General features: G+C 52.1%; 1 protein-coding gene across 3 annotated transcripts in view; it reads right to left on the bottom strand.

Annotated features, from left to right (window-relative positions):
* Nucleotides 1-18,996, bottom strand: part of Dscaml1 (DS cell adhesion molecule like 1) — a 309,086-nt gene that overhangs the window by 49,136 nt on the left and 240,954 nt on the right. For all 3 annotated transcript variants that reach the window (XM_055621955.1, XM_055621957.1, XM_055621956.1), the window contains 3 exons: nucleotides 14,399-14,677; nucleotides 13,897-14,016; nucleotides 12,844-13,020 (listed from right to left, as the gene is read on the bottom strand). In XM_055621955.1, the coding sequence (XP_055477930.1) occupies nucleotides 12,844-13,020; nucleotides 13,897-14,016; nucleotides 14,399-14,677 (576 nt within the window). The remainder of the gene's footprint in view (nucleotides 1-12,843; nucleotides 13,021-13,896; nucleotides 14,017-14,398; nucleotides 14,678-18,996) is intronic.

Raw genomic sequence — 18,996 nt, 5'->3', positions numbered from 1 at the left:
TGTGTGTGTGTGTGTGTGTGTGTGTGTGTGTGTGTGTGTGTGTGTGTGTATGAGGGCAGCTTCAGCCTTAGCACAGGCCAGTCTGGGAAGGGGAGGGGAATGAGGAGGAAGAATCTCTGGGAAAACTCTTAGCCACAGTGAGAAGCTTGCTCACCTCTGCTCTGCCTTCCAGGAAGGCCTCCAGTGGCCTGCATCAAGACACCCTCTGTTCAGATGCAGCTTCAGTCCAGGACCTGCAGCTTGCCAGTGGAGCGCAGGCCCAGTTTCAGATTCTACTCACCTCACAGGCGGCATACCTTTGAGCAGTGCCCAACCTGTGATTCTGCTTTAGGGCACTTGTGTTTCCAATCAGGGTTACCCAGAGACAGACATGTGGGTAGTTAGGGACAGCAGGGTCTTCAGAGACCTTTGGCCTCTCAGCTCTGCTTAGGAACCACATCTGGGGCTGGCTCCCCATCCTCCCTCTGGCTAGATGCTTTTAAGGTAACAAGCGCCTGGCACCACACTCCAAAGCTCCCCTTCTGCTAGTTTAGGGAAACCACTGAAGTCGAGGAAAAGGGAAGATGAAAAAATTTGGGGGCCATGATGCCTGGGATCTAGACTTGTCACTGATGGCTTTTTAGGCCTCCAACACATTGAGGTTGGTTTCTCTGTGTCCCACAGAGCAGCTGTAGGGACACAATGAGCATGCCTGCACCTGAACACTACCTGCCCTATCAGGGCCTATTCCCACCTACGTCACACCCATGCCCCTCTCCTGCTCTAAGGGAAGCATTACCTAGACCCACATGCACCAAACTTCTGGCTTGAAATGTTTTCGGTAGACGATTCCACAGAATCATAGTGCTCAGATAAAGCCCTGCTCGGCTATGTCGGTAACCACCAGCCATATGCAGAGCTGAGCACCTGAAACGTGGCAGGCCTGACTGAGAGGCACCATGAATGTGAAACAGACACCAGGTTTCAGGAATGTAAAGAGTAGGGAAATGTGAAACATCTCACTTATTTTACATTGGTGATGTATGTTGACACCTTGTAGCGCTCCATAGAGGGAAGAAGCTTAGGCTGTTTCGGGAAGAAATTTGCCCAAGGTCACTGTGCTAGCACGCAGAAGTACACCTGAAAAGAGGGGGAAAGCCCAGCACAGTGGGGCACATTGGGATGCTGAGGCCGAAGAATTGTTTGGGATCATTTGAGTAACATAGTGAGGGTCATGAAGAAGGGGGAGGGTGTGGAGAAGGTGGGGAGGAAGAGGAGCTAGAGGAGGAGGAAAGAGAAAGGCAGAAGGAAGAGCAGAAGAAGGAGGGAAGGAGGAAAGAATGGAGGGAAGGAAAGAGGAAGAGAGAGAGAAGGAGGGAGACTGGGATATAGAAAGGGAGAGGGAGAGAGAGATAAAGAAAGAAGGAGAAAGGGAGGGAGGGAAATCCAAAACATACCCCAACAGGCAATCACAGCAGTCTCTCTTGTATCCATGTACACTGAAGTTATTTTCGTATATGCCAAGGCCCTGGTGTGGTTGCTTAATTCAGGGAACCATGGGTTGATATGTTCTCTGTATACCCTACCTACCTACTACCTACCTATCTACACACACACACACACACACACACACACACACACACACACACACACCTGTGGTCCTGTGGTAGCAAGCTTGCCGTATGATAGCGTATTTGGTGTGCTTTTCTCATGAGTGACCCCCTTCAGAGGGACTCTGAGCTATTGTCTCCTACAGTGTGGCCCAGTCCCCACTTGCTTCCCTACCAGCTCCATGGTCTCCTTGGCACCTACAGGGCTCTGAGTGCAGTAAGTAATTGCTTCATGTTCAGTCAGCTCTCCTGACGCCAACCACCGGAAATGAGTCTCATTAGCCCCATTCTTCAGACAGGGATCTGAGGCTTCCAGCAGGGCTGTCCTCCCTGAGCTGTGGTGACAAAGCTGACCGTCTTTTGCCATCTGTCTCCCTGCCCTCCTCACTCACCATCTCTGGCTTTCAGAAATGGGGTTGGGTTGTCACTAAATAGTGTGGCCTCTGTGTACTTGCTGGGGGGGGGTGAAGGAGGAACCTCAGTTTTAGGGTCCCAGACAGAAGTGGGAGTGACGGTTAAGCACAGGACAGAGCCCTGGGTGGATGTGGCAATGGCAGCCTCGGGAATGCCATGCTGATCCCTTCAGGTGGGAGATGACCCTGAGAAACTTCTGGTGGGCAGCAGGCCCATCTGCTCAAAGCCATTCCTGTGCCATTAAGAGACACCCAGGTGTCCAACATGGGACAAACGGTGGTAGAGGGCACAGCAGCACCCTTCCCTGACGCAGCCACATGGGGATACTTCCGCAAGGCTCCCAACTTGACATGGTCTGCATGCTCTCTCCCTGGTCTGATGGGAAGAGTCCTGGGCAGAAGTCTCCATGGGCCTCAGCCTGGCACATATCTATGAAGAGGAAGCTCTGTGGTCATCTGTGACCCCCAGGCAGCTTTGATGGACCAGGGAGTTCCTGCCACTGCCAGTTAGGCCTGTGGACTATCTCTTCCTCCTGGCCCCATGGGGCCTTACTGGCAGGTGCAGCAGAGAGCAGAGAGGGGCCTAGATGAGAGGGACACTGATTACAGAGCACGGACATTCCTCCCTGAGATCCAGGGCCCTCCCGGGCCAGCAGCCCAGAGAGAGGAAATCAATTTCAGAAACAGGACAGTTGTCAGAATCCGATGTTACCGGTTCCATCTGTGAAATTACTCCCAGGCTGGCTCCTGTTGCCCCTGAGGTCCTGCTTGGATCAGCTGCTATTTACATTTTAATTTGATGTGAGAGGCCGATAGATTCTTAAAACACCATGAGACAGCCGCTCACCTCAGCACTCACAAGCTTTGCCATCAGTCTCGGCTTAGAGGTAAATTTATTTTTTATTTTTTGATTTTTGAACAGAGCCTCTTCTCTATTCTCTCTGACTGTCTTGGAATTCATTTGAGATCAGGCTGGTCTCAAACTCACAGAAATCTACCTGTTTCTACCTCCCGAGTGCTGGGACATAGGCTTTTGAGTGCTCAGACATCATGCTACGGACTAAACTTTGCCAACCTGGCTGCTTCAGGGGAAGCTGGATTAGAATCTGTCACCCCTGCCAGTATGGGCCCTCAGAGAGGCTAAGTGATCTGTCTGAAGTCACACCATGGTGATCTACAAGGAGGAAACCGAGCCTCTAACAGTTCACTGCGCCCTTTCCTCTAGTGTCAGTCCAGACTTCTTGCTGGTTGTACCCTGCATGAGTTTTGGGAAGAGTCCAGAAGAAAGTAGAAAACAGGAAGTGGATGGGTATGTGGGGGACGGAGGCCAATACTTATGGCCTGGGGTTGGGGCAGGAATGGGGACCATGAGACTGGCTTCCTCTGTATGTGGCTCCCTCCCTCTCCCCTACAGTGATGGGAGCTCAGCTGCAGTTTCTGACAGCCCTCAAGCCACTAGGGAAGGAAGCTGCAGCTATGAATACCCAGCGGAGAAGAGCGGCCCTGAGGGAAGAATGGGAAGAAACTGGTGACAACAGCTTGGTTGTCGGAGGCTGTGAAGCTGACAATGAGGCTCTTTGGTGCCAGTCACAGAGAAAACTTGATTTGACTGAGGGCTTACCATGCACCAGGCACTGGGAATGAAGATATTGAGTCCTTACAGATGGGGAAACTGAGGTTTGGAGAAGTAAATAGGCTATAGTCACACAGCTAGTAACTGGCAGAGTCAAAGTCTGGCCCAGGGCATTTTGGAATCCTACTGGCCCTGTGATATTGGACAGAGGAAGAGGATGAAGCAGGGGTTGGGAAGTAATATACCAGGGCTGTGGCAAACGCTGACTTGAGGAAATAGGATTAGCCTGGAAATGGGGACCAAGGATGACCACTCTGCTCTCCCAGATGGCTGTTCTAGGGAGGACCTAGGAAATTTTCATACCTGTCGACTGTCAAGAACTATTATGAAGCTTAATAACTCCTCACGGGGCATGTAGCTCAGTTGGTTGAGCCTAGCATGTGGGTGAAGCCCTGGGTTCAATCCCCAGCACCATATAAACTGGCCATAGTGGCACAGGAGGCAGGAAGATCAGAAATTAAGGGTCATTTTCAGCTATATAGTGCATTTGAGGGTGGCCTGTGCTACGTGAGACCCTGCGTCAACAACAAAAGCAAAACCAGTAAACCTATCATGGTGCAGACAGACCACATCTTTAGGGATTGTGACTTAATGGGTCTGAGCGGGATCACCCTTGGCCTGGTGGTCCTTACATGGCATAGTAGAGTGCCACAGGGATGGAGGCTTGGTCCTTCCCTTGCTTCAGGCAGGAAGTCCCCAAAGCCACCCAAATTAGAAGCATGACAGCAAAGTCAGTGTTCACCACCACCAAAGAAGGTTTTTGTTTGTTTGTTTGTTTTAGGAAGTCTTTCTGATAGTGCAACTAAAATCTCTCTCCAGCAGTCTCCCAGGTCTTTCTGTTGAAAAGGAGGTCTTAGGGAGATGAAATGGGTTTCTGGATCTACTCTTCTTCGCCCTCTGGTAGACTTAGTTCTCAGAGACAGCGGGTGCCCTGGAGCAGAGCTCAGAGCTCTGCACACCCACCCACCACTTTCTCAAGGGAGAAAGTGCTTCCTCTCCTCTGCAGGAGGCTCTCAGAGCCTTTTGTTTTCGAAAGGATTACAGGCAGCCTGAGAGGTGAGGGGGCCTCCTTCTCCTCAAGCCCAGTCTGTTTTCCTTCCCTCCAAAGCCTGTGTCTCCCTCCATGTTAACAAGCTCCCCGACAAGGAGAGGGCCTGCTTGGCAGTGTGAGATAAGCCGCCACAAAGGGGCATCGTTGGCACGCTGGGCGCTGGGCGGTGGGAGCAGTTCCCACTTAGCCACTCAGATCAGCCTCAGTGGCAGCCCAGCTCTGCAGGCTTCCCCTGGGACAGCTTGGGAGGGGGTGCCTTCTGGTGCCTGCTTTGTTTTCCCCCACATCCCCGTTCTTAAAGAGCCAGGCTATGGCGTTGTTAATTTGATTGCACCCGCCCTGGCTTCCTGTCGCCCCTGATTAAGCAAGCTTCACCTGAAGTGTGAGATTGGTTGAAACTGTGCGGCAGCAACCAGCCTGGCCTCGGTGAACAGGCAGAGAGGAATCTGGGGAGCAGCAGGCCCCCAAGACTCTAGCTGTCCACTGCCCAAGAATGCAGACATTAGGATTCAGGCAGGAAGGGTGTGTGCACATGCAAAGGGTTCTGGACTCTGGGTCAGTGAGAAGGGTGGGTCCTCGAAACCGCAAACTGTAAGCCTGTCTCTGACGCACGGAGAGTGCAGTGGACACGCTCAGTTCCTCCAGACTTTCCTCTGTCCAGCTATAAAATGGGACGCTTACTTCTTCCCTTGGCTGCTGGCCAAAGTGTGCAAGAGCAGGGGTGGGGTGGAGGACGGGGAGCCATTTTCCCCACCGAGAGTGCAGGAGTAGGGAGGAGAGTAAATGATAATAATAGCTAACATTTATTGAATGCTTATTATGTGCATGCACCGTGGTTAATGCTTTCCACGAATTAGCTCATTAAACCCCTCCCCAACAGCCTGATGAGGCTTGAAGGGGGAGGCAGTGATGGCTAAAGATGGCCTGGAACTGATAGAGTCCTTTCAGAAACAAGAGACCTGAGCATCTTTCTTTGGTTACTAGGGGAAGGTGTTCTGGGTCATTGCTGAGAATACCCCAGAGCTGGAGTGTCAAGTGTTTCCTGGAAAGGGCCAAGTAGTTAGTACTCTAGGCTTCGTTGGTCATTGCATCACCAAAGAAGCAACAGACAATAATCTGAAAGGAAGAAGGGGTATGGCCTAGTACTAGCTGTTCAGCTACTGGCTAGATTTGACCTTAGGCCTAGCTTGCTGACCCTTGCTGTGGAGTTCTGAGCACAGGGTCAGATGGGCTTGAGGCTCTTGACTATGAGGGTAGTTGTTTAAGAGGCTGTTTGTATTCAGGACAATGTGGTTGTGGGTGCCAAGGAGGTTCCAGAAAGCCACTAGCCACAGGAGATATGGTTTCTAATAAAAGTATGATGAAATGGTCATACTAAGGCTGGTTCTAGTGGGAAGATATACAGAGAAGATGACATGATGTATAGGGAAAACCATCTACAGGGGCACAAACTGGAGTGATGTTTCTGTGACTCAAGGAACCCATGATTTGCTGCAATCCCCAAAGAAGCAAGGGTGCTTCTCCAGAGAGCCTCAGCGAAGCAAGTGCAGGCTGTGTCAGACTCTATGGACTGTGAGAGAATAAGTCTGTGGTGTTCTGAGACACTTACTACTTTGTTGTAGCGGCCAGGGAAACTGCGGCAGGGATCTGGAAGTTGCAAACTTAGGGTGATTCTGCTTTCAGTCCGTAAGACTTGTTTTCTGGGTCAGGAAGATAACCTGCCAGCCAATTCCATAGTGAACTGAATCCCATAGGGTCATGAAAACTAGCACCCAGGTCTATGTCACCCAAAGCGCTGTCCCAGGCTAACCAATCACCTCTGCTTTGCCATAGCAACCATGCTACCTCTCCATCCAGGTCATCTTTGTGGCTGGTACTGCCATCCCCTTTCTTTAGCCTCAAGCTCTACACTTTCTCCCAGTTCACTGTTCCTTCAAGGAGAAATCCTCCTTCCTCTTCAGTTTCTTATTGGGGTCCTATGCCATTCCTACCCTAGAGGATATGACGCCCCCATGTCAGTATTTCTTCCCATCCCCAGTCCCTAGCTGCCACCTTCTGCTTGGGTGCTCTCCTCACTATCCCCCATGCAGACATCTATCTCAGTGCCTTTGCTTGGGTGCTATTCTCTCTGAACTCTCCTTTCTCCCTTTGCTTGGTCCTCAAGGCTCTACTGGAGCACCACCCTTTCTGGAAGCTCTGACTGGTTCGGTTGATCCACTCCAGGCTCTTCCATCTTTCACCCAAGTGATTGCAAAGCTACTTTGTAGTCCATGCCTTTGCCTCTTCTCCTAGAGGCTCGCTGTAGGAGAAGCAACAGCCCTGTGCTGGATGCTGCCCTGAGTGATACTGTGGAGCTGGGATCCATTTGGAAACTCTTCAGTGCCGTGGTCATGGAAACTTTAGGGGCAGGGGAGTGATAATATGTCACCTGCCTCTACCTCTGAGAAGTGAGTGGCCCAGGTGAGGCACTTGGGGATAAACAGGGAGTGGAGTTGAATGAGCAGGACCATGTCTCCTCAGCAAAGCCTCCTCTCTCTGTAAGGACTTAGGTTTCTATGGTGATAAAAGGAGTGGGGCTAGGACAGAAGCTTTTCTTTGCACCAGGTCCCTGAAGGGGCTAGGTCTGGGGCTGTGACAGATTGCTCCTGTTTCAATGACCCTGCTGGTGTCACGAGGTCAGTCAGCTGTTCTACATTTTGTTGGTTGAGATGTATTTTATCTTTCCCATCTCCCTGAAACATCTGGGCACTGGCTTCTGAAAGGCAGGACCAGGAATGGGACCAGAGTCTCTACAGGACCCAGTCATTCATGCTTACAGGGTGAGAGAAAGTGAATGGTGGTGATCCCCGAGTCTCAGTTTAGCCAGGGCACAAGAATCAGTCTCGTCTCCTGGTCAGGCCTTTCCTGATCTCTGGGTGCTTGTTATTTCTTCTCAGTGTGTTTGGAGTCTTCAGACTCCTGGGAGCTTTGCTGACTCCCTGCTCTTCTGTGGAGAAGGCCCAGGGGCGAATGGAAGTTACAGCCTGTCCTCGCTTCTGCTTGACGAAGCACGAGACACCATGTTGCTTCTTATTCTATGAAGTCGTGAAATCAATAAGGCCAGAGAGGCCACTGGCTAATAATTGCCATGGAAATCATCACCCCTTCCTTCTTTCACCAACATCCAGGGAGTCCTCTACCCTTGCCTGCAGAAGAGACTCCCTGGCTTAGCACAGGCTGCCCTGAGGCTGGGTAGCTGAGGCTGACCAATGGCTACTACCAAAGGGGAGAAAGGGCTAGTAACAGACTCCAAATCCCACAACTGTGTTTGTGAGTGGGGGTGGTGGCTCAGTGCCCAAATCTGGGCCCCGTGTCCTGCCCAGCGTGCAGTTTTCTGTCTTCTCTTCAGACCTCTGGCAGATCCAGTAGAGGATCTGCCCTGATCCCTCAGCTCCTCAGGAGCTCATAGGACCAAGGGAAGAGTTGGGGAGCCACCAGTGATGCCAGCTTGACCAGACCTGCACACAGTGCCAGAATGGGAAGAGGTCTGGTCTGCGTGAGATGCTAGAATGCAGTTCATGCATGGGGAGGACAGATGAGCTCTGGAGTCCAGAGTAGCTCAGAGATAGTGAAGAGTCAGGCCCAATCACCAGGGAAACACAGGAGAGCCCTGGGCTGCTCTGCGGTTAGACCTCACTGTAGCTCTGTCTATTACCTGTTCTGAGAGGAGCATTGTGTGTGTGACATCCCAATTTGTGTGTTCTGGCATCGCTTACAGGAACTGCAAATGGTTTGTTTAGGTTGAGGGTCCAAGCGAGGGAGGGGAGACGTCAAAAGAGGCATTGGGGAGACTAGAAAGCTGGCATTGGGGAGACTAGAAAGCTGGCTCAGGGGTTACAAGCACTAGTTGATCTTTCAGAGGTCCTGGTTTAATATCCAGCATCCACATGGTGGTTAGTCTATGACCAGTCCAGTGGAGCCAGCATCCTCTTTTGGCTTATGTGGGTATCAGGCACACGAGTGATGCACAGACAAACACGCAGGCAAAATACCCACACACATTAAAATCAAAGCAGAACAAAACATTGGGCAGTTTGGAGGCAGGCCATCCGAGTCTGTCCCGGAAGTACGGTCAGGCCTGGGATGTGTGGCGTCTGGGTGGCCATTCCCTTGGTTCATTGACTCCTATCCCTGTGGGAGGGGCAACAGTTCTATTACCAGGACACACCCTTTCTGTCTGATAAGAGTTGCTGTCACTGGTTGATTTTGGACAGGGGCGGTTCTGGATCACAGACCATAGAGTTGCCTTCGCTTCCTAAGTTTTTGCACCTTGGGACCAGTGGTCAGCTACAGCAGGTACGCTGATCTACTGCAGCGCAAGGAAGGGCTTCCCTGGGTCAGGCTGGCTCCCTCCACCCACCTACCTCCACTAGGGTCCAGTTCCTTCCATCTGACTTCCTGTGATGCAGGTGTGTGGGAGCTGAGGGCCCTCGGAGCTCACTTTAATTGGCCTGACATTTTGCTAAACAAACAAATCAAAATTCAAACCAAATAAAAAGCCCTTCTGGGTTTAATTGGCCATGGGCTTTGTCTATGGCTCAGTCACTGGGGGCTTCAGTTAGGTGGAGGGAGCCTGGGGCAGGAAGAGCACCTGTCTAATAAAGGTGTGGGGGGGAGGGGCTGGCACTGCCACATGATGGTGGCATCAAAACACAGCTCCTCCCCCCCCCCCCCGACGAAGCAGTTTGGCTTTGTACCTGCCTCTTGCTGAAGAATTCTCTTTGAAGATGATTTCTTTCCTCTCTGTGTGTCAGGTGGAGCAGCAATAGCTTCCTTCTTTTGGTCACTTTCTCTCATTTTTTTTTTTTAATTTAAAAAGGAGATTAAAGGTAGCCCTGCGGACATGGTATTTTCTTCTGCTAATTGTGTGTATTTTCAATCAAGTCCTGGGAGGCAACAGCCTGGTGCTCTAAAAAGACTCCACAGGCTGCTGGCACTAAAGCTGGCTGGGTGGAGGTGGCATGGCTCAGCTAAGGACTGGGTTTTCTAGTTTGAGTAAATTCTTCTTTTATGGCTGAGGAAACCAAGACCCAGAGGAAGGAGGAAGAGGAAGGAAGGGGTGGCTGGCGGTCTAGTCTGTGGACATGACTATGTGAGTCAATGACTTGATCCACTGTCTCAGGTTCTGTGGAAAGGAACTATTGCCAGTTCTCCCCCCACGGAGGATGTGGGGAGAGGATCATAAAGTGCCACAGGGGTAGGACTGGGCTCACGGATTCACTGGCCTAGCCATTCCAAGGCTTGGGTGTCAAGGAGGAATGGAGGCCTCTCAGTAATTGTCTTCTGGGGCATCCAAAGACTTGGACAACTAGTTTCCTGCTCCTCCAAACTCTTGGCGCCCTGGTTGGGCTGGATGGTTTCAGATGTCAGTTGGACTGTGTTACGGGATCTGCAGGGGCCTGGCAGAGCAGCGTGAGCGCCCGTGGAGTCTCACAGGGGAAAACGACATGTGAGTTAGTAAGGCCCACTCTCATGTGCACCCTGTCCAATCAGATGGAAACCCAGAGGACCAAAAAGGCAGAGGACACTGAATCCCCCCTCTTAGAGCAGGAACACCTTTCCCCTCCTGCCCTTGGACACCAGAGCTCTGGCTCCCTGGTCTGACGGACAGAGTCATAGCACTCTGGATTCTCTGGTTGTGAGGTTTTTTTTATCTTGACTGAGCCATGTTACCAGCACCCCAGGGGCTGTTTGCAGATGCCTAGTTGTGGGAGGTCATAGGTCCCATTATTTTCTGTCGTAGTTCTCCTAAGGAAGCCCCTTTATCCACCTACCATCTGCCTACATAGCTGCCACTTAAACCCCCTGGGAACACAAGCTCTGTTTCACTCACCATGGTATTTCCAGCCCCTAAACCAACCGTTGCTAACAGTGTGACCAGAGGAGTACCCGTTTCAAGCACCGTATAAACTACTGTCGACCCGTAGTCTTACCTAAACCTCACTAGTGAGAGAAAGTACACCTGACCCCCAAACACAATGGGGTGATCCTTGAGAAACCTATGATAACTCAGAAGTATTTTAAGCTAAAACATGTTGAATTACTCTTAACCTCGTATGTCTGGTGGGACACGGAAGGGAGGGAAGGCGAAGGAGGGCAGGAGAATAAAATGCAGTATGCTACGGTGTTAGGAGGTATCTGATGAGCTTCCTACCTTAACACAGTAGGCAGGTGTGTCTCTTGTTTGCCTTCATGAGCTTGTAGCTAAGTGGACACATCTGTCACTGCTGTTGCCTAGCATTGGGAAGGTGTACTAGACCATAATATCCTTAGCCTGGAAAAGGACCAAACTTGAATTTTGGAGTATAGCTGTTACTGACTGTATATTACTATTGACTCATGGTAAAAGTTGAAATTTGTGAAGTTGAAGGGGAGTGTGTGGTGGCTTTGCTGGGGAGAAAGGCTGGCTAGAGGACAGACAGCCTATGTTAGGACCAAGAGAGGGAAGCAGGGAGGGGAAGGAAGGACAGAAACAGCCACATTCTGCCCTGATTTGAGAGTGATGAGGGAAATCCCATCATTCTCTAGGAGGGTTAATCTCTCTCTCTCTCTCTCTCTCTCTCTCTCTCTCTCTCTCTCTCCCTCCCTCTCTGTGTGTGTTTGTGTGTGTGTGTGTGTGTGTGTGTGTGTATGTGTGAGTGTGTGTGAGAGAGAGAGGGCACTGATACCACAGAACTGTTTCCTCATTTTGGGCTGGCCCAGTAAACACTGAGTATCACAGTCCCCAGAGGAAAGGTGACCCATCTTGAAGTTCAGTCCTATGTGAGCCAGGTCTCCTCCCACAGTGGACCCCTGTGCTGTGGAGAGATGTGCCTCCTGCTGACAGCGAGGAAAGGGGATGAACTGGAAGGTCCAGGGGAGCCACTCTTCTCTGTGGTTCTCCCTGGCTGGGGGATGGAGATTGATTGCCTGGCTTCACCAAGGACAAAGTGCTCTTTGATGGCGGGAGGGACGCTGCTCCCAGCACGGGGATTCCACCTGGGGGCTCCCTCAGCATTGATCTCTTGGCAGGGCTTCCCTGTCTGGATAAAGGCCCAGGATTGTTGGTGGAGGGAGCTCCCAGGAGGTGCAGGGCAGACTGCTCACGGGCCATACAGCTCCCCGCAGCTACCCTAGAGGGATACGGAAAGAATGCCGGTGGCTGCATGTGGGCCCAGTCAGGGCCACATTGGCTGCCTGACATACACAACATCCCTGGGCTATGACGTTATCTTTGTAGACAGGGAAAAAAAAAATATGGTTTAATAAGGTCAGATGTACTTATCAGAGTCACATAGTAGTGACGTCACAACCATCAGAATCACACTTGGCTGTTGTCACCTCCACCCTCCAAAGCCTGTTTCCTGACGCAGGGCCACAAGAACACCTGTCCTGAAGTGGTTCTCAGGAGCCCACGATGAAGGGTCCTAAGCCTGTAAAGCCCACCCAGCATGAACGGCTGCTGTGGTGCTTAACAGAACCCAGGGACAGCAGATAAACAGCGGCCTCCAGGGCCAGGACGGCAGCTCTGGCTCAGAAATTCAGACGCCATTCCTAGAGTTAGAGTTCTCGGGTTGTGCTGCCCCTACACGCTTCTGCTCAGCCTCAGTCTCTGTGTTATTTGAAATGGTTTTATGAGGTTTGTAAGGTGGTAGTGGACCTCTATGATAAGTGGGGAGACTAGAACACAGAGAGACAAAATGGCCTTCCAAGGTTACACAGGTCGTTAGATAGACAGAACCAGGAAACCATTTTTCCAAAGGCTTTACCTACATAGTGGATGTGGTGTCTTCCTTTTGAGGTTGTAAACAGGTTGTGTACAACTGTCTATGTATTAAGCAGCAGAAAGTAGTTGTTTGATTTAGGTATTGGGGTTGAATTGCCAACTGACAAGTAAATTGCATAGTTACCATATAGCTCCGATGATCTGCGTCCTTAACTTGAGACAGGCCAGAGGGTGCCTTTGTTTGGGCTAAGCATCCCCTGAAAGCCCCCAGGAGGCTTCAAAGCTCACCTCTGAGCCACCTTGTTGTTTTTGGACAAAACAGCAGAATCCCGGGAGAAGGATGGGCAGGCATGGGAGAGCCCAAGACTGGCCTTGGTGGGCCTTGGCAGGGCTGGGGTGGGAGCAGGACTCACTCTTGACGGTGAGGAACATGGCCTTGCTGATGTCAGTGCCTACACCGTTGCTGGCCTGGCAGAGGTAGTAGCCGATGTCTTCTTCCAGGACGTGGCGTATCAGCAGGGAGCTGTTGGGCAGGATCTGGATGCGGCCGGTGAGGGGCACTGGGTGATACTGCTGGGGGTTCCCACTCCCTGGAAGGAGGCAGCAGTTAGAGGGTGCGGTTGGAATGGGCTGGGTGTGACCTAGTGCCTTCAGAAAGGCCTGCTAGGGCTTGCTTGCCCATCTGTGGCCATTTCACAGCCATCCCACAGTCATGCCATCCCACAGTACTGGCACCATGGAGTTCCTACTGCATGGCATGAAATACCCTCAGAGAGGTCTGGCCCTGACCTGGCTTGGAGGCATGGAAACAGTCAGAGAAGTACCTCACGCAGAGCCCACCTTGTCACTGAACTTGCTGACACAAATTCCTGGGACAGGAAGAAAGAGCCATCTTTGGTCAGCTTGGCAATAGGCCAGGAGAAGACAGAGTTCTCCTCTGACAGTTGCCTGGCCACATGCAGCCATGTCTGGGGAAGAGGCTGTCTTCTTTGGAGTACCCCTCCAATCTCAACATCAGCCATGGACACAGACAATCATATGGTGCCCAGTAAGATGCCAAATGTCTCTTTGTGATGAGGCTGGGCTGGGAGAGGACCCCAGGGCAGGCAGGACATGGTCAGGGAAGCAATGCACACTAGAGTAGCAGGAGGTCAGGCTGTGTGGGCAAGAGGAAGTTTGGTGGCTGTGAATGTAGTTTAGTGGTGGGGGGCTTGCCAATCATGCATGAGGCCCTTGGTTTGGCCTCACCATCACAATAAGCACACAGGATTTGGATTCAGCCTCATTCTGTCCCTCACCCTGGCATGGCTGAGAATGACTTCTAGACCATCTGGTGCAGGGGTTCCCCAAGCTCAGAACTCAGTACTCCTCCCAGGGCTAGGAGCTGCATGGAAGAACAGGTCCCATGCCCATCAGAGAAGCCTCCAGGTCCTCCCTGCTCTTCCAACAGATGCTGTCTGCCTCACCTTTGGCATGCTTCCACATGACCTTGGGTGGTGGGTAGCCATCTACTGAGCAGTTGAGCACACCAGCCTTGCCATAGATGCCATCCTGGTTGTTGGGCTGCACCACAAACCGAGGGGGCACTGTGGAAAGAAGGGAAGCGGGGAGAAAAGAGGCTTAGTCGCTACCAGGTCCCCTAGGTTCTGGGGGCCTCTTCCAGTAGGTGTCAGCCCTTCTTGGATCATTGCAATGTTGGGAGCAGAGAGCCTTAATGTAAAAAATGTTGAGAGCTTGTGTAAGCCCTGTGGTGGGAACTCAGAGTTCTGAGTTCCAAACCTGACTGTGCCCATGGCTGCCCATGTAAGGATGCCCTCCACTCCAGGCCTGAAAGTAAGAGGCTTGGGTCTCTCTGTCCTTAAGAACCCAGCCAGGGCTAGCTTCCCAAGAGCCTGCGATTCTAACCGGAACTCTAGAGTGATGCTCTTGGTCTCCCACCCCTTCCTGGGACTAGCCTGACCCGCTCACCACGCACGACGAGCTGGCGCTCCCTGCTCACGGTGGCTGCTGCGTTGCTGGCAATGCAAGTGTAGTTGCCATTGTGCTTGAGGGAGACACTGGAGATCTGCAGGGAGCTCATGAATTCCTTGCTCTCAATGGTCACGCCCGAGCCTGAGATGATCACCTGTCCGTCCTTTCTCCAGGTGATGCGGATGGGCATGTCCCCCGAGGACACCACACAGGGGATGTAGAGCAGCTGGCCGATGGAGGCAGGTGGGAACTCGAAGGGCTGGATCAGAGGGGGCACTGGGGGACAAGGAGATGCTACAGTCAGGTGCACTTGCTCACCCTGGCCAGCTGTCCTACTTGGGGGCTCTGGCTTGCACGGACCCTGGGACAGGCCTGGAATCCAGCTCCCCAGGTCTCTGGAAATTCATTCTCCTCTGAACGAAGCTTGTTATGGGCATCCCCTGGTGCCCTGGCTCTTGTTCCCCTGTACAGCCCGGCCAGGCCTCCCTGTTTCTCCCTTAGCCTGTCCAGCTCTCAGGTAGGTCCTTGGATTTGACTCATGTGCTTCCTAACCCACCATTCAGCTTGTGTATCAATTCTCATCTTGGCAGTCATCCCTAGCCCTCTGGGTGCCTGGGGTAGATAGAGATAAGGCGTCCTGGGTATAGGTGAGGAAGGCCTGTGTAGGTTTTCTCCCTTCCCTTTCTATGACAACTTGCCTAAAACCAGATGTGACCAAACCAGGTCCTTTCATGGTCCTCCCCCTGGCCATCAGCTTGTAGAAACATCAGCCACAGTAGATAGCTTGAGGGTCTCACTTTACAGATAGGAAGGCAGGTTCAGAGGAATGGTAACTGAGATAGGTGATGGGAGGTGACATTGGGACTTGAAACCTGATCTATCTGCTCTTCAAGTCAAGGCTCTTTTTGCTAAGCCGCATTGCTGTCTCCTGAGAGAGACCAAATATCCTTACGGCAGCCCCTTTGTCTCCCTAGGTGTGCCAAAATTGAATAGGGAGCCTCTTTTCCATCCAGGCGGCCACATGGGTAGACTCCTTGGGTAGGCTCTCTGCCCTCATCTCAGCCCCTGGGGTGTGGGTGGGAGTGAGGGGTGAGGAGTGGGGTGGGATGGGACCGCTGTCTGCAGCCTGAGTCTCTGGGAGATGGATCCTCCTCTCTCAGCACTGGCAGGAACATCAGCCATTATCTTTATGATAACTCAATTAGGTGGCAGCAACTTCCCCAGCTCATGGGGGGAGAGGAGAGTGAAGGAGACAGACAATTAGCTTAACAAGGATGAGCATGAGTAGATGAGGTCTCCTTTCTGCAGTCGAATAATTAAATTACAAGGCTGCCCACGGTCCTCAGCCTTCTCCCAGGCTCCAGCCCACCCCTCTTCTGAAGCCAGTGATGCTATTTCACCACAGGCCTATCCAGAGCCACAGCCACAGCAGAGAGCACAGGCAGGCCTTGCAGACCCACAGTAGAAGGCAGCCAGATGTGCACAGAGAAAGCTGTCTGGATCCTTTCCAGTGGGGTGGGGTAGGGTGGTGCTGTTTCTTGACCAAAAGCTGCCGGCCTGGAGGATGTGGCGGTTAGGAGGGTACTGCTGCTAGGACTCCTCTCAGGGGCCCCGGCAGAACTTCTGGGGCCACCCACACCTTCCCTCCACTCCAACTAGGGGGTCTGTCATCATGACTTTCCATGCCTGGCATGCTCTTCTTCACTGCTATCAGCTCCCCATCCACTAGCCAGCTTTGACCCATCTGATTCCATACCTGCCTTGGCTTTGGCCAGGTCCTAGGCCCTAGCCAGATATCCTAGGGTTCTGGTCATTGGTCAAATCAGTACATCCTTGTTATTGGCTGGGGTGGGACACTGCCCCCTCGTTCTGTGGGAGGTTGACTGGGACATGGGGATCTACATAGATTTCTCTGAAACTCAGGCTCTAACAATGGTCCAATGCTTTATAGAGACTTCCCCGAGAGACTCCTCTCCTTAGATTATTGTGAACCCCATTGTGTGTGTGTGTGTGTGTGTAGGTAACACCTAGGCCCCTAGACCTCCTTGGGCTTTTGGTAGAATTGCTTCTGAAGGCCAGTGTAGGCCTGACTGCCACCATCTCCCTGGGCTTGGAGCTAGGACTTGTATAACAGGAATATTTACTGGGTAAAGATTGTAGGCACCCAATAAATGCTCATCAGATATGTAGGTAAATGGACATATGTCCAGATATCACCTCTCAGGGTGACTTCAGGAGTTCTCCTGTGTGGTGGACCAGGGGTGGGGCTGACATAGAATGAGGGTTCATCTTGAGTAAGAGGTACCCTAGCTTCTCTCCGGGTGCCAGTGTTCTGTGAACATCTCTGGAGCTTCCCTTTGGTCCTTCCTAAGGCCAGGCCTTTCGGCTGTAGCACTAACCCAGCTCTTGGGATTGAAGAACCTTTGGACTGTGAATAGAGGTTTGTGTCAGCAGTGACACTCCAGGAGCTGGAGAGTAGGACACATGACCAAGGTACGGCTAGTCTGATTCCAGGGGAGACAGAGCAAGAAGACAGAGACAATGTCACTGGGCAAGGGGCTTTTGCTCAGCACGGGGGACTGTCCATTAGTAAGCGGGGATTTAGAGAGTGGTGTAAGTTACTTAAGACCAGTTAATTCATTAGTCAGCCAATTATGTAATATTTATGAAATGCCTGCCCTGTGAAGGCATTAGTACTCTGTGGATGAGGGAGTCAGGACCCTGCCCAAATTGGGAGAGGTAAGACCCTGGTCTTTGTGATGACTGGGCCAGTGACCCCTAGACACACAGACACTGGACTCAATGGAGGCAGGTGCCCTCTGGGAATGACCGAAGACTCAGGGAGTCAAGACCATTTGAGCTGACACACATGCTTACAAAACAGTACACAAGATGAAGGAAGAGGGCAAGGCTGAGCCAAAGGGCAGAGGCCTCTGAGGACTGTCACTCCTTTCTAGTCAGGGGAAGGGCATGGAAGAGCACCGGAGAGGCCACTGAAAAGCAGCAGCCAGCACCCCTGCTGGGGGTTAGTTACACGGGTAGAGTACAAAGCTCCTTTGTGTCCTGTGTCAGATGAGCAGACAACTCCTCAGAGGTCCGGCACAGCAGGTTGTCCCCCTGACGTGGCCAGCCACCATCAGGTCCTGCATGCCACTGTGGCAGAAGCTCTTTCACCCCCATATGCAGCTGTTTGCTCTAAATTGAAATCGTCCCTTCTAGAGGAGGGACAGATGCTTATAAAAGCAGGAAGATTCACGAGGCCCTCCCCAAGGTTGTAAAAGCAGCTGACAATTGCTGAGCAGGGCTAGACTTCCTCGTGCTGAGCTTCAGGGGTGCAGCTTTCCTGACGTGGGTACTCCCGTGAGTAGCCCTTTCCCTCTGCTTTGGTAAATAATACCAATAAACTCCCTGCTTCACCGAGCCAGGCATGAGTGTAATAATTCCTTTGGTCTGTTATTGCTCCGTGTGTGTTGGGGGGTGGGGAGGGGGCAGACAATTGTTCACTCGGCTAAAGAAAAGTCATACAACCCCTCTGCAGATGGTGGGAGGGCCAGGGCTTCTTGGGGATGGGGGAGGACTCCACAGCTCCAGCCTGGCATTTTGACAACCCTCAAGTCCAGGATCAGAGATAGTATGTGGGGGGAGAAAGAAAACCAGGGTTTCTGGCTGCTGCTGGTTAAGCCGAAGACTTCGGTGGGCAAGGAGATTCTCAGCAGTGGCGGGATATTTGACAAGAACATGTGATTTTTTTTGGGGGGGGGGACTCTGGAATCCTAGAGAAGAAGACCTGCCACGTAGCTGTGCCATCTCTAAGCTTGGAGACAGGTGCTCATAGACTCTGTGAGCCATCTTTCCCCTGGGGAACCAATTTTTCGGGAGTTGGGGGAGGGTCTCTGACCACCTGCTTTATCATCGGCAACTGCCGTCACGAGCCTCTTGTGCCCGTGTCCCTATGCTATTGCAGTAGCTGGCCTGGAATGTCACAGAACCGGGGGCAGGATACCACCCTAGTGCTGGGGGCCAGAGGCCGGAGCGTCTACAAAGAGGAGGCAATTGTGGCAGTTCACGCAACATCTGGCCACCATAAAGCCTTTATGGGTACTTGTTCAGGGTGTCACGCGGTGCTGACCACCAGCCCGGCCCATAAATGCTTTACGGCATCTCTTATCATCTGTCATTGAGGCTGAGCCTTTTATTTACTGCACCTGCTTGCAGAGCGTGCACTGTGGGGAGCCAGAGCCCGTCTCTCCACCCAGAGAGATCTATGGCTGTGGCCAGGGCATCTGAATTCCAGACTCTGTTGCTTTCTCAAGCGATCATGGGCAAGCAGCCTTGTCGCACCTGGCCTCTGCCTGAGCCTTGGTTTCGGTCAGGGGCAGAGAAAGGAAGATCACTGAACCTGGAGCCTAGCTTAGCTAGCTTAGCATCTCCAGCGAGAGATCCTGTCCCACGGAGATAATATAGTGAGCAACAGAGAAGGACACCTGACCTCTTCTGGCCTCCACATGCATGCAAGCACATATGACGACACACACAAGTGTGCATGCAACACACACACACACACACACACACACACACACACACACACACACACA

Source organism: Psammomys obesus, unplaced genomic scaffold, assembly GCF_907164565.1.
Source record: "Psammomys obesus unplaced genomic scaffold, mPsaObe1.curated_primary_1811, whole genome shotgun sequence".
NCBI classification, from domain to species: Eukaryota; Metazoa; Chordata; class Mammalia; order Rodentia; family Muridae; genus Psammomys; species Psammomys obesus.
Note: the sequence above shows the minus strand (reverse complement) of the source record. Positions and strands in the feature narration are given on the sequence as shown.